Source organism: Lissotriton vulgaris, chromosome 3_2 (genome assembly GCF_964263255.1).
Source record: "Lissotriton vulgaris chromosome 3_2, aLisVul1.2, whole genome shotgun sequence".
NCBI classification, from domain to species: domain Eukaryota; kingdom Metazoa; phylum Chordata; class Amphibia; order Caudata; family Salamandridae; genus Lissotriton; species Lissotriton vulgaris.
The window spans coordinates 68,632,251-68,646,359 of record NC_141690.1 but is presented as its reverse complement, the minus strand read 5'-3'; the positions used below and the strand labels follow the sequence as shown (position 1 = coordinate 68,646,359).

Genomic DNA, 14,109 nt, shown 5'->3' with positions numbered 1-14,109 from the left:
ACATAAGGTGTGTTGTTTCTTGTTATTTCCTATTGTGAAGCGGTCTGACACCTTCGAGTGAAGTCCTCGCTATGACAAAAACACGCTCGCTTTCGATACTTGCACAATTCATGGCGCGGGGCCTGGGTGTGGACGTTGCCAGGGTCGGTGGCTGTATTTGTGGACGTTGCCAGGGTCGGTGGCTGTATTTTTTTAACATAAGGTGTGTTGTTTCTTGTTATTTCGTATTGTGAAGCGGTCTGACACCTTCGAGTGAAGTCCTCGCTATGAAAAAGCGCATGAAAAAATACCATAAAATTTTGTACCCGGCGTATAAGACGACCCCCGACTTTCCAGAAAATTTTAAGGGGTTAAAAGGTCGTCTTATACGCCGGAAAATACGGTAATTATTGTTTTGAGTCACAGAGCAATTCTACTGTTGGTTCTATATTTTTTTTTCACACTGGCACATCCGTGATCTAAGGGTGTGTCACGCCTTGTATGAGTGGATGCATGTAAATTGAATGACTGTGATATGTCCGAGTAGTGTAAATGCGTTTTTATCATTATCTCTTTATTGTGTTGTAATCAATTGACTTCTGATCTAATGTATGTAATTTGCCATGAAGTTTTGTAATGCATTTTTCTATTCATAATGATTAAATAGCTATTAAATAGCAAAGCTCCGGTGGAAATGAGTTGTTCTTCCGTTTGAGCCAAGTTACTGTTTTGATAAGTGTATCAGTTTAGGCACCCTTTCTTGTTATTTTGTTCTCCATTGGTGGCAGCAGAGCACCCTGGGAATTGTAGGACATAGCTGTATGGAGACAGGTGACACTTCAAATCCCATAACACACTTGCGCTTTGACTAAAAACCCTGGATCTGTTTAAGGGAGCTCCAGACAACACATTCAGCCTCACACAGAGTACCCTAGGATCTTCAGTGATTGCTCAGGGGATGGCCTCTCCAGTCACATAGTTACAGTTGAAGCCTTCTAAATGCTGGGTGGGTGTATGTACCAACAAATGCACACCTTTCAGCCTATTCTACCTCGTTCTGATCGCTTCTTTCCTTCAACCTACTCTCAGATACAGCTCACCCTGCACACTCACCCACCTCTTACACTGCACAGTCACCCTGACATTGAGCTGGCAGTCAGATACTGCCCACTCACCACTCACAGTGCTGACTCTGCACTCCCACACCTTTGGCATACCTCTCACCCACATTCAAATTGCTCTCACCCTCCACCCACATCCATCACCCTGAACTCAAACAGCTCATCATGCACATATATTATTGACCTACCGCTCACCCTATACTCCCACACCTCTTACCTTGTTCAAGGTAACATCTTTCACCCTGTACACTCACATAATTCTCATTCTGCACTGAACACACATCAATCACCAGGCATTAAGGCCCTTTCAACCTGCACTCAGACACTTATCAACTTTCATTCATGCACCACTCACCTTGCACAGAGAGCACTCACATCATTCCCCTTGCACTCATACACTGCCCCCACGCCTTTTAACTTATTTTTTATCCCACTAGTGAAGCCTAATGCATTTATCAATGCTTGTTACACTAGTTAACACTGCCTGGGCATTGGTTGCAGCTCAGATTAACATCCAAACATAGCAATAAACAAACAGAAAGGTGACCGGTTAACCTTTGCAAAGAACCTGCGCGGCAACACGTCACTGCGATTTTAGTAACTTTTGAACCGCTTGAGCTAGAAACAATTTTTATTTTGTTAAAATCTGCTGATTATGCAGCAAATGATGGTTTAATTGGGGAAATGCAGCAGGTCCAAAATAATGCAAAAAGCGCAGCGGCCACATAATTCCCCAAATATGAATTTCAGTTCTGTCACAATGTCCGGCCTGATCAAAACGGGGAATGAATTCCTGGGGAGCTCAATGGTTTAACTGATACAACTTTGACAGCTGTGGTTCATGGGCTGCTAAGGATTTATATTTTTGTTAATGGCTTCTTGATGAGAACAGGTTACGTTAGTTCATTTAATTAACACCCACATTGCGTGCTTTTTTACATTAACCCAAACAGAAGTGTAATACTGGATCTGTTTGTTGAAAGTCTTCATAGTACAGATTGCACTCCCCACCCAGCCTTCCCGATTTCTTCAAGCATGGGGCGGCCATGACATTAACAGACATCTATCTTTCCAAAGATGCTCTTTCTAGGACTACTCTCTCTAACCGAGTCCTACAGTGTGGAAAGCTTCTGTCAGAGTACATGCTCTGTTGATTATTAGTCGCACCGCTCAGCTTCTTTACTGCCATCACCAACAGCCAACCAATAGGGATACTTGCACTGAAAATTAAAAAACATATTTTACATTTGTATGCAGTTATTTCTGAAGCGAAACGCACTCTTAGTGCATACAATGGAGAGACCGACCTCGTCCTGCTCGAGAGGATCGAGGGATTACAAATGGTAAACTAAAGAAGTGGAATCGTAATTTTTCCGCAGCTGTCCTAGTTCCTCAAACTACCTAACAGTGTATTACAATCCGGGTGAGGTGGGTAAAAGGATAATAGAGACTAAATTGACTCAATCCGCAGCTACTGAGACATTTGTAGCGCCACTTTCATTTAAGCAACCATCATGTCTATTGGCAACTGCACAGAGATCAAAACATGTATCGTAATTTCACACATGCGGCCAGCACTGCAGTATTCACGGCGGACCCCAAAGCAGCGAGATTCAAACCCACGGCCTAGAGGTGAAAGCGAATCCGCGTCATTAGGCAGCGCCGCGCAGCCCCTCTGCAGGCCGCTTCCACAGAGTAATGCTCTTGAATTATGCACTCGGTGACGCGGCTGCGCGCATTTTACAGGGCTCCGGCAGAGGGGAGCTCGTCCGTCGTTTCCGCTGGTAAAACATCTTGTAAGCTGTCCGATAATTCCCTCATGTGCAATTCTGTAGTCTGTTCAGCACTTCCACTTGCAAGTACATTTCCTGCGGAATTCCTCTCCTTCCGTAAATCCCTGAGGCACCGCTCGAGTCTTTTGGTGAATAAATCCACGTCCTGCCTCTTGATGCCGACGGCGGAGGCGGCGTTGAGGTAGGCGCAGGGGTAGTGATCGTAGTGAGACATGAAGCCGGTGAAGGTGTGTCCGCTCACGGTCTGCACGGACCCACGAGGCACGACTCTGCGGAGGAAACAAGAATGTGTGCAATTATTTATGACGCACTGCCAAGTTATCATCGCAGTAATATTCAAACACAATGCAGGATCCTGTAGGGGTACTGATACATGCAGCGTTAATAAAATGGAAGACTATGCAGGGATTTTTTTTTATAGCACATTAAGGTAAACACGAGGCTTGCCTTGCGACCACAACACATCTATAGACTCAACCTGGTAAAACTGAACATAGAAAAAACGCAAAGGAGTAACTTTGAATAATGTTACTTTATGGATAAATGGCTTCAATCCCGTTTAAGCCTTCCCAAACCGTCAACCTTCTAGGGTCGGTAATTTTAGTGGTACTAATTGGGTAAGAATAACACCTACTTGTAGACCCTCAGTCCTGCTCTTCGCGCTATAGTGATGTCCATCCACAATGCTCTCCCTGCCCATCGCAACCACCTCCACCACAAACTGGATGGACTCTTTGTGACGGATATTGAGAAGGTAACTTTTTTTTTTTTTTAACAGGACTAAGCGGGTCCCTGTATCCGGCCTGCAGGCCCTTGTGATCGGCCTGAACTTGCGACTTTCACTTGGTCTCGCATGACCACTTAAAAGCGAGTAGCGCTTTGTGCTTTTAGCCTCTATACTTACCTTAAATCTTTTAAGTGGTTGTATGTCGGAACAACAAGTTCCTCTACAACACCTACCTTTACAACGCAGTCTCTACATCGATCACATCTTGACCACGAATTGCTTGACCACGAATTGCTTTACCACAAATTTTCATGCTAAAGGCATGCATGGTAAACGGCTATCCGTGCTAATGTCACCACCCTCCTCCCTCTCCCCCTTGAGCCCTAAATATACCCCCAACCTCCTAAAAGCTACCCTGAACCCCCCTCTAAAAATTACCCTGATCCCCTCCCACACCCTAAAAACGACCCTGTGCCCCCAACCCCCAAAAACTACCCTGTGCCCCAGCCACTATAAACTACCCCAACCCCCCCTAAAACTACCCTAACTCCCACCCCATAAAACAACCCAAATCCCCCACCCCCTAAAAATGAGCCTGTACTCCCCACCTCCTAAAAACTACCCATACCCCTGGCCCCCTAAAAACTACCCCGTACCCCCACCCACCAAAAACTACCCCGTACCCCCACCCCCTAAAATCTACCCTATATTCCCCACCCCCTAAAAACTACCCTGAACCCCCACCCATAAAAACAACCTTGTATCCCCCACCCATAAAAACTACCTCGTATACTCCACCCCATAAAAACTTCCCCATAACCCCCACCCCCTAAAAACTACCCCGAACCCCCACCCCCCCCAAAAACTACTCCAATGCCCTCTTACCCGACTCTATTCGCTTTCAGGCGGTCCTCTCTCCCCATCCATCCCGAACACTAGACCAACTTTGCCTTAACTACACACATGCATGGTTAAGGCAAAGTCGTTGTTTAGGCAAGTTGTTGTTCAGCTTGTGGACTTCCGGAATTCGTGGTTCTGGCCTCGTTGTTCCGGAGGTTTCCCCTCTGAAATTGGATATCCCCGGTTCCACTGATTGGGTTTTTGTTTTGTTATTAAATCATTTATTACAGACTTTATTTTTGAAAATTAGTGTGGGATATTTCTTGTTGTGTTTTCACTTTATTACTGTTTGTGTGCTGCATAAGTACTTTACACCGTGCATCCAAGTTAAGCCAGAGTAATTTTGTGCCAAGCTACCAGAGTGAAGCACGGGCTAATTTAGTGACTTTTTGTGGTTCACCCTGAAAAGGAATGCAAGCTGTTTGAAAAGGGTTCACACCCACCTCAACCAACAACCCCATTTCTCACAAACACAGATTTAGATATTACTAGAGTGCAAAAGTCAAATCCCATGTCCTTACCATAGTACAGAGGACATTCCTTAGGTACAACCTCTTGATCTTCAGTGTTTCACTGCTGTAAGGAGAGTGTGCTCTGGATCTGCTTAAACAACTGTACGTATAACTAATGCATATGAGAGAAGAGCTAGCATAAATCAGACATGCTATTTATTACCATTGTTGAGGAAGGACAGGGACAACAAGACACAAACTGTCTCATGAGTCATAGCACCCTCCCCACATTCAACAGAGATAATAAATAGCACAACTCACTCTGCACATATGCATGTATTCCATATAAGCATACCCATATATATTTACCCCACACTAGTGAAATAAATGTGGGCCAATAAACATGCTTTTGGGAGCAGGTGTACTAATAAAAGCAGTTTGATGCAATCATTACTTAAGTGCGAATGTCAAACCCTGTGTTTTTGCTACATTAGAGCTTCATCTTCTGGGTCTTCTGAACATGAATCATAGTCAAGTTCTAGATTATCATGGCTTCATTGTAAGAGCCGATGCAATGAAACTGTCCTCTGGGTCTGCTTAAAATACCTATGTTTAGAATTAATGCACATGAAAGAACAGAATGGCATAAACCATATATGCAGACCCGCTCCGTCTAATACGCTAATTATTACCATTGTTGAGGGTGGAGAGGGGCATCCTGAACAACTTGAGACACACTCTTGAGTCATGGCTCCTCTCCACATGACTGAGATCCCAAAAAGAAGACTAGAGGAGATAACTGTATTGTCACTGAAATTACTAAAAACAGCTGTTTTTCCAGCAAGGATGACCCGGGTGATGACGAGTGGCATGATTTCCAGACCGTCTATCGGAGTTTTTAGAGTGAGCCAAGTCTGAACGAACACGGAAGGTATAAGATTTGAGAAACCATACCTGGGACCCCATTTTACGATTTTTAAAATAGGAGAGCTATGAAACAGGGGTAAATTGTTGAACTCGCTTGCAGCTCCTACAAATGAATACTGTGAGGTGAAGAAGATTCCATACAGAGAGTCATCAGAAGGAGATAAATCATAAAGGATATCACATAAGGGGCTACAAATTACCAATGACTAATCGTTGCAGCAATAAAACAGACTAAGACTCCCAAGAACTTAAGAAACAACCTTGATACTCGAGAGGTGTAAAAATAAGAGATGCGGAATAGGACCAATGCCAATAAATAACATGAGATAAGGAATTGTTTGAAAGTGGCAACCATCCAGTGCCCTTTATAGGAGAGACTTATCAAATTGTCTTGAAAAAGATGGTCTATCACTGTTAAAAACCATCGAAACGCATCAACGCCTAGATCCACACAATTAAGGGACAGAGCCTATTCTGCAGACATGAAAAATTAAGATTAGCTTTTTGAAAATTGGGTTTCCCTGATGTGTATACATAAGACAAATAGGATTGTCTGTTGTTTGTCTCTCTTCTGATCATATATTGTTTAGAAATAACTTTGTTTTTATTTTGTTCTTAATGAAATGATGAAAGATATACGGATATAAATGTGGTGCTAATGTACATGTTTTTAATGCAATTGTAATACGCTGTTTTCAGAATTTGTAATACCTAGGATTTGTTTTTAACCAAAAAAGAAAAAGAAAATTATAGAACCTACTGATTGTGTATTATACAGTGTTAGGGATCATTTCTAATACATGGGCTAATATCGGTGTAAATAGTACACCAATTGACTGTTTCCACCAAGGGATTCCCCCCTTTTTAGGTCTCGCGCCTGCTGTTGCAAAGCAAGTCTATTGTAATCGTTTCAGTCCTTTCAGCTTTCAAGGACTACCCAGAGGAGACAAGAGACTGGCACGCGCACGCAGCCTGCCGGAATCAGATCAGGTCGCGGGCGTGAACACGCGCTCCGTTTCCGGCAGGCTGTACACACACGTACACACACGTACACACACGTGTACACACACACACACACGTGTACACACACACACACACACACACACACACACACACACAGACACACACACACACACACACACACACACACACACGCACATCCCCCCCCCCCCTCCTCCTCCTCACCGGGCTCTGTTCCGTGTCCCTGTCTCTCTCGTCAGTATCGAGGTCCCTCCGCAGCGCTGGTCTTCACCCGGGCCCCCTCCTGGGACCAGTGACTTCAGATGCCGCACGCCGCTTTGGCGCTGGGGCTCTGAGCGCGCATGCGCGGGCAGCCCCCGCCCTCTCACTCTAACCCCGGCTGCTTTCGGTTTCGCTGGTTTCATATTGTGCGCGTGCTCCACATTTTGGTCTCTGATCTCTGTCTTTTGCAGGACACGCGCCGCTTACGTCACATTCTAAAACTGCGCTGTCTTCCCTTCCACCTTGTTTTAAAAATGTATTTATTGACAGCCCCCCTTAGGGCTGCAAGCACCGCAGCAACCACACAGGAGCCCCCAGCCTGGAGCTTCCTTGGCGTGGCTGGTGCGGTAGGCTCGCCCCTTCCGTGATGTCAGGGGAGTCCCAGTGACATCACTGAAGGGGCGGAACCTACCTCAGCAGCCACGACGAGGGAGCTCCATGCACCACAGCCGCCGCCAGGAAGATCCCGGGGAGGATCCATGAAAATGCAGCCCTCAGCCCCCAGAGCAGCACCAGCGGTAAGCGGGCTCCGGGGGCTTCAGTTTGAAAAACGATGCCTCGAGCCCCAGTGCCTCCCAGTGCTGCCCAGAGCCAGTCCTACGCACACACGTCCCGGAGCAACGCCTTCCACATGCATGCTCTAGGGGCTTTATTTTTATTCGCAATTAAAGGGGCTTGGAGCCCCACACCGCCGGAAAACCCCCAGAGTCCCGCATATAGACAGCGGACTCTGGAGATTATACTTTTTAAAAACGGGGCTTCAAGCACACCCCACCACGCTGCACCCCAGATCCCCGTCTGGACCCACGGGCTCTGGGGATTTTAATGTAACAATTACTGGTGCCGTGAGCCCCCACCCTAAGCCCACACAAAGCACCAAGGCCGCAGGAGCCCCCAGAGCCCCACACTTGGGAAACCGGCCAATTATTTATTACACCAGGGGCTTCGATCCCCAAATGGTCACAAAAACCCAGAGTCCCGCACTGGGGCAGCGGGTTCTGGAGACTTTACTTTTCAGAAAGCGGGGCTTTGAGCCACCCAACCCGCCTGCACAAGCCCCCCAGAGTACCATGGCAGGAAGCGGACTCTGGGGGGGGCCTTCATTTCATACAAAAAGGTCCTCTCCCCCACACCTCCCCAACGGCGCAGGAGCCCCCAAAGTGCCGCTGCAGGAATCAAACTCAGTGGGGCCTTTTATTTAATTATTACAACAGGGGCTTCGAACTCCAAGACTCACAACGCCCCAGAAACCTCCCGGAACGCCTTGGCCTCTGGGGCTGCCCCTGCACAATGGCCCCTTCCTCACGCTCCCCACAGCAGCGCCTGCAACAAGCGTTCTCTGGGGGTTTTCAATTTTCATTAAAAAAAATGAACGGACCCTAACACCCATGACCTCAGACCCCTCTCGGACCCCAGATGGATCTTGTGGCTTATTTAAAACATCGGGGAGCACGAACCCGATACAGCAGCCCTCAACAACTTTTGGCCTCTGCCCCCACACCAGGCACCTGCTCACACCGCTGCTCCCAGAACACACTCCTTGGAGCATTGACAGCCTTGCCTCAAGCACTGCACTAAGGGCATAAACCCCTGGTTGAACAACATGCGATAGAACCGGCGCCACAGGAATCCTGCCCACTAGGCCCTGGATTCCAGAACCCTAGAACACCGCTGCAACACCCCTCCTTAAGAACCCATGACATGCCCAGGACATCAGACTGGTGAGTACAAAACTTCATTATTTATTTATTTTGGACTGTATACAATTTTATATATTATGTAGTGTACTCCGACCCCCCATAGCCCACACCGCATTGTTGTAGCTTTATAGGAAGTGTAAAAGCCTAGCGTTACAGGATTGTCGCTCCTCTAATACCCATAGTAATATTCTCCTTACATACAAGCCTCCAGTTTTGTTAAAATACCTTTAACATGTCTCCACAACCCAAAACAGGATCCTTATACATCATACATACAGCCAGACCTCACATAAAATGACCCTTAAAAGCGTAACACAGCAGTCATGTACAAACCCTAAAACAGCCACATTTATTCACATTACATACAGTTCCCCCTTGCCCTTAGCGCCTTTTACAAAACTTAAAATGACAACCCCTTTTGACATCCAGCATTATACACATTAGACACCAGCCCACAACCTGCATTATATATTATTTAAAACATTATGAACCCAGTCCTATGTTGCGCTAGGTCCCCTTTTTAAAATGCAAACTTCACCTTAAAGGCCTTGCTCCCAATACTTTTATATAAAGCCTTAACTATGCAACATTGCTTATAGGTAATACTTTTTTAACATAGTCTTTCACTTGTACGAAATGCTTTCTTGTTTTAATTCTGGGAAATATTGAAAGCCGTTATTAAATAGGATGTCTACATGTAGAGCTGCCATTCAATACAGTACACACACAACCACACATACAACCACACACACACACAACCGCACACACAGCCATACACACACAACCAACTCCCCCAAGGTCAGAACCCGTCTAGCTACAGCCACAGCAACGGTCAGCGTGGTTGAAATGTTGAATCGGAATGAAAAAAAAAGGAAACTGAAGGATATCGAGCCAGCTCTAGAAGCGGCGGACCCCGGGCTTTTGGTACAAACTGTAATACCTCCACAACCCAATCTGTCTGCAACATGTGAGTCCCTCGATCAACCATTACTACTGCCAGTTAGCACTCTTGAGAAAAACCCAGTCATAGACCCACAGATCCCTCGTTCGGATCAGTCGGAGGCTGCCAGGGACAACATTATAGGCGGTGATAATCTGATAACAACGCACTCAGAGTCTCTAGATGTCGGATTGGGGTCTGGGGACTTCGTTGTATCCAGCAATAATGAGACTACCACCGTACTACCCTCGCCAGTGCCCTCACAGGATATACTGCTCCCCTCAACACAAGGCCCAGCAGCTTTATCAACTAAAGAGGGCATACCCATAGCTGATCCATTTAAAGAAGGTACCAGTCTTGCAACGGGCTCGGAAAAAAACAAGGGACTACCTGACAACCCTAAAACTAAAACCATCTATTCTGGGGTTATTCATGGCGAGAAGGAAATGGAAAAGGAAAAGACCCCTAGTGAGTGTTTTTTCTCGGTTACAGAGGAGGCCAACTGGTCAGAAGAGGATGACGAGATACATAGTTCTGATATTGATGGCAGCAATCCGGAAACAGAGAGTGACAGTGAAGCTGGGCTACCTTCATCTATCATAAAAAATGCACCGCCACAAAGAGATCATAACGCATTGGCTTTGGACCACTCCCCTACGACATCTCTTCAAGGGAATTTCAACTCGGAATCATGCAACCTAAAGCCCAATGAGCCCACACAATTATCATTGATGACGATGATGGAGTCAATCCATCAAGGAATAACGGCTCACAGAGAGGAAACCCGAGCAGACAGCATCAAATCCCAGGCGGCGATGAGAAAGATGAAAGCAGTGGTTAGAAAGCTCTCTAAAGCCTGGGTAAACGTCGGCGACAGGGTCTCAAATTTAGAGGAGAGGGTGGTCGCCACTGAAGCCGAGGCGGCCGCAGCCACGACCAAAGTAGAAATCCTTGGAGCCCAAGCAATTGACATCCAGTGGAAGCTAGAGGACCTTGAAAATAGGCAAAGAAGGAACAACCTCAGAGTCCTGGGTATTCCGGAAGGGGCAGAGGGACAGGATGCTAAGTTGTTCATAGTCAAAATATTTGAGAAAGCTTTTCCTGACATCGCCGGTTGGAACTGGACCACTGAAATACAGAGAGCACATAGGACACCCTTTAGAATGAAAAAAAATGCCAGAGAAGGGGACAAGCCTAGAGCAATCTTAATTTACATAGGCAATTTTCTTCTTCGTCAGTCCATCTCAGAGAAAGCCCGGCCAGATGCTAAAAGGACATTTGAAGGAGGGTCCTTCTTTGTCAGACCGGACTTCTGTCATTCCACTGTGGAACGTAGATGGAGATTAAGGCAATTGATCAAGCCTTTTCAGGACAAAAAAGTCCAGGTCTACCTTATCAATCCTGCTCAGTTAAAGATTATCCATCTTAGTAAGACCTTGTATTTCTCCTCGGAAATCAAGGCCCAGGAGTTCTTGGACTCTATTTAGCATACGGTGTCACTGAATGAAGGCTCAGGCTTAGATTAACTTAAAGTTCAGTTAGAGTATCACTTAGTAAATTTTGTTACTGCAGGGAGATCCGTGGTGTGATTTGGGGGAGCTTTGTAGGTTAACTGTGGTTGTATATAAGCCGAGGTTGACTTTGGGTCTATTAATTGCACTGTGTTCATTGCCGCACCCATCACTTGCACAGACTTCGTCTGCGCGCCTCACCGGGGGGTGAGTTATGTTCAGGGGGGGGGGTTGGGAGGGCTCTTCGTGGGAGGGGGGGGTAGGGGGAAGAAAAAGAAGCAAAAAGAAAGTTCATGCATTAATGCTTGTTGATACACTGGAGAAAATGAAAGTGGTTATACATGTTATTGTTAGGCATAAGATAAAAAGTGATTGGTTAGCTTGTTGGTTGGTTTCTCTCCAGGGCTATGTCAAAGATTAAGATAATTAGTCTTAATATAGGTGGACTGAATGACTGGAAAAAAAGGGAAACATTTGTGGAGTATGTTAAAGTAGTAAACCCCGATATTGTTTGTCTACAAGAGACTCATCTGCCATGGAAAAAGAAACATTGGCTAAATATAAGGGGGTATGAAATATTCTCGTGTTCCTCGCAGACCTCAACTGTAAAGGGGGTAGCTATCATTGGTCGGGTTGGATTGGGTGGGGTTAAAAAATCAAAAGCTGACCCACTGGGAAGATGGGCTATATGTGAATGGGGATTAGGTATTACTCTCTGCTCAGTGTATGGGTCTAATTTGGATGATGCTGGGGTGATGAATCACATTGAAAGGGAGCTTACCAACTGGCCATCACCTGTGGTACTATGTGGTGACCTTAATATCTCGGTAGATTTTACAGGCAATACCCAATATAAAGGAAGAAAACCCCGGGTATTCAGGGCAATCTCTTCTATAATTCATTCTTATGGCCTGAAGGATGTCTGGGGCAATTTAAAGAAAGATGATCCTGGGTTCACATACTTTTCACACCCATTTAATAAATACACAAAATTGGATTATTTCTTAGTAACAGCCACTCTCCTCAGCACCGTAGAAATTTCTATACTCCCAAAGCTAATATCGGATCATAACCCTCTTGTCTTGGATCTGTCTATCACTAATCCAAGAGGAAAAATGAGACCATGGTCCTTCGATAGGAAACTCCTATTAGATAGTAATTACATCGCACATATAAAGAGTTGGTCTCAAGCATTTTTTGATGCCAACAGATATAGTGCTTCTCGTGGTATGGTTTGGGATAGCTTCAAGGCGGGTTTAAGAGGTGAGACTATCAGCTTTTCTGCACGATTGTGGAAAAACATAAAGGAAGAAAGGGAGGGATTCTTGGATAGGTTGGCAAAGGGTGAGGAACAACATAGGAGAGATGTATATAACGGGATTCAGGGTCCTCAGAGTCTAGATAGTTTAAACACAATAAAAGCAGATATTCACCGGCAACTAGCAAGGAAAGCGGCAGCAGAATATCATACCCGCAGATTGGGAATGTATGAAACAGGTGAGAATGCTGGAAGGGCTCTAGCATTAAAAATAAGACAGGCTACCTCAAAAAATATTATTACTGAAATTAAAGAGGGGGAACATATCTATAAAAAACCAACAGAAATCCTAGAGGTCTTTAGGCGTTACTATCAGGCTCTCTATAAAGAGGATGCAGATACAACCTATCCAAGCAAGAATTGTCAGGATACGGGTAAAAATTTGTTGCCCAATGAGAGGGAAATCTTAGAACAGGATATTACTATGGAGGAGCTCCGACAAGCACTGAAAGAACTATCAGCAGGAAAAGCAGCAGGACCGGATCTTATACCCCTGGAAGTTTATAAACATCTGAGTGAAGAGACGGCTCCTCTCCTATTAGATCTATTTAATGGGGTTATTAATACAGGCATTATACCACAGTCCTGGACCAAAACTAATATAGTGGTCTTTCATAAAAAAGGCAAACCCAAGGAGAGCCCAGGCTCGTACCGGCCTATCTCATTAATTAACAGCGATAATAAACTTTACGCAAAAATATTGGCCACCCGAATGGGAAGGTTTATTGCGGGCCTCGTCTCCTCCTGGCAACATGGTTTTATCCCCGGAAGGGGTACCACCGACCATATAAAAAGAGCTATAACCCTGTTTGATATGCACGCCAGGGAGGGGGAGGGGATCGTAATGATCCTCCTCGACGCCGAGAAGGCGTTTGATCGGGTTAAGTGGAGCTTTTTATGGAAAGTGTTGGAGAGCAGAGGATTTGGCCCCCGATTCCTTCAGGCAATTAAGGCCATGTATCATACCCCAATAGCTAACATCCACCTAATGGGTGAGGGCTCTAATCCGATCCATATCTCAAGAGGGACAAGACAAGGGTGCCCATGTTCACCTATCCTATTTGCACTGTATATTGACCCCCTGATTTGTCACATTATGGGTAATATAAATATTAAACCAATTATCACGAACGGATATGTAACTAAAATTCTCGCTTATGCAGATGACCTAGCCATCACTACTGTGGATCCTGCTAGCGCTATGAGGGAACTAATTAATGTTACCTCTGATTTCGGTGGTGCATCCGGATACAGATTAAATGTGGCAAAAACACAGGTTCTATGCTCCAGCAAGACAGTCAAGTTGGATAATAGATATGTGCACTCCGTTGTCTATTTGGGAATCACAATTAATGCCCAGACACAGGAAATTATCAAGGATAATTTCTCACCATTATTGTCGAAAATAAAACAGGATCTAAAGCGGATCGATACTTTGCATTTATCAATTATAGGCAGGGCGAATGTCATTAAAATGACAATGTTTCCAAGAATTTTAT

At 45.3% G+C, this 14,109-nt stretch overlaps 1 protein-coding gene across 1 annotated transcript in view; it reads right to left on the bottom strand.

The window, feature by feature from the left end:
• Positions 1 to 1,713: 1,713 nt before the first annotated feature.
• The window catches only part of SEPSECS (Sep (O-phosphoserine) tRNA:Sec (selenocysteine) tRNA synthase), a 270,729-nt gene continuing 258,333 nt past the window's right edge, over positions 1,714 to 14,109 (bottom strand). Inside the window, exon 11 of the mRNA XM_086964015.1 lies at positions 1,714 to 3,162. Within this exon, the coding sequence (XP_086820141.1) occupies positions 2,841 to 3,162 (322 nt within the window). The 3' untranslated portion in view covers positions 1,714 to 2,840. The remainder of the gene's footprint in view (positions 3,163 to 14,109) is intronic.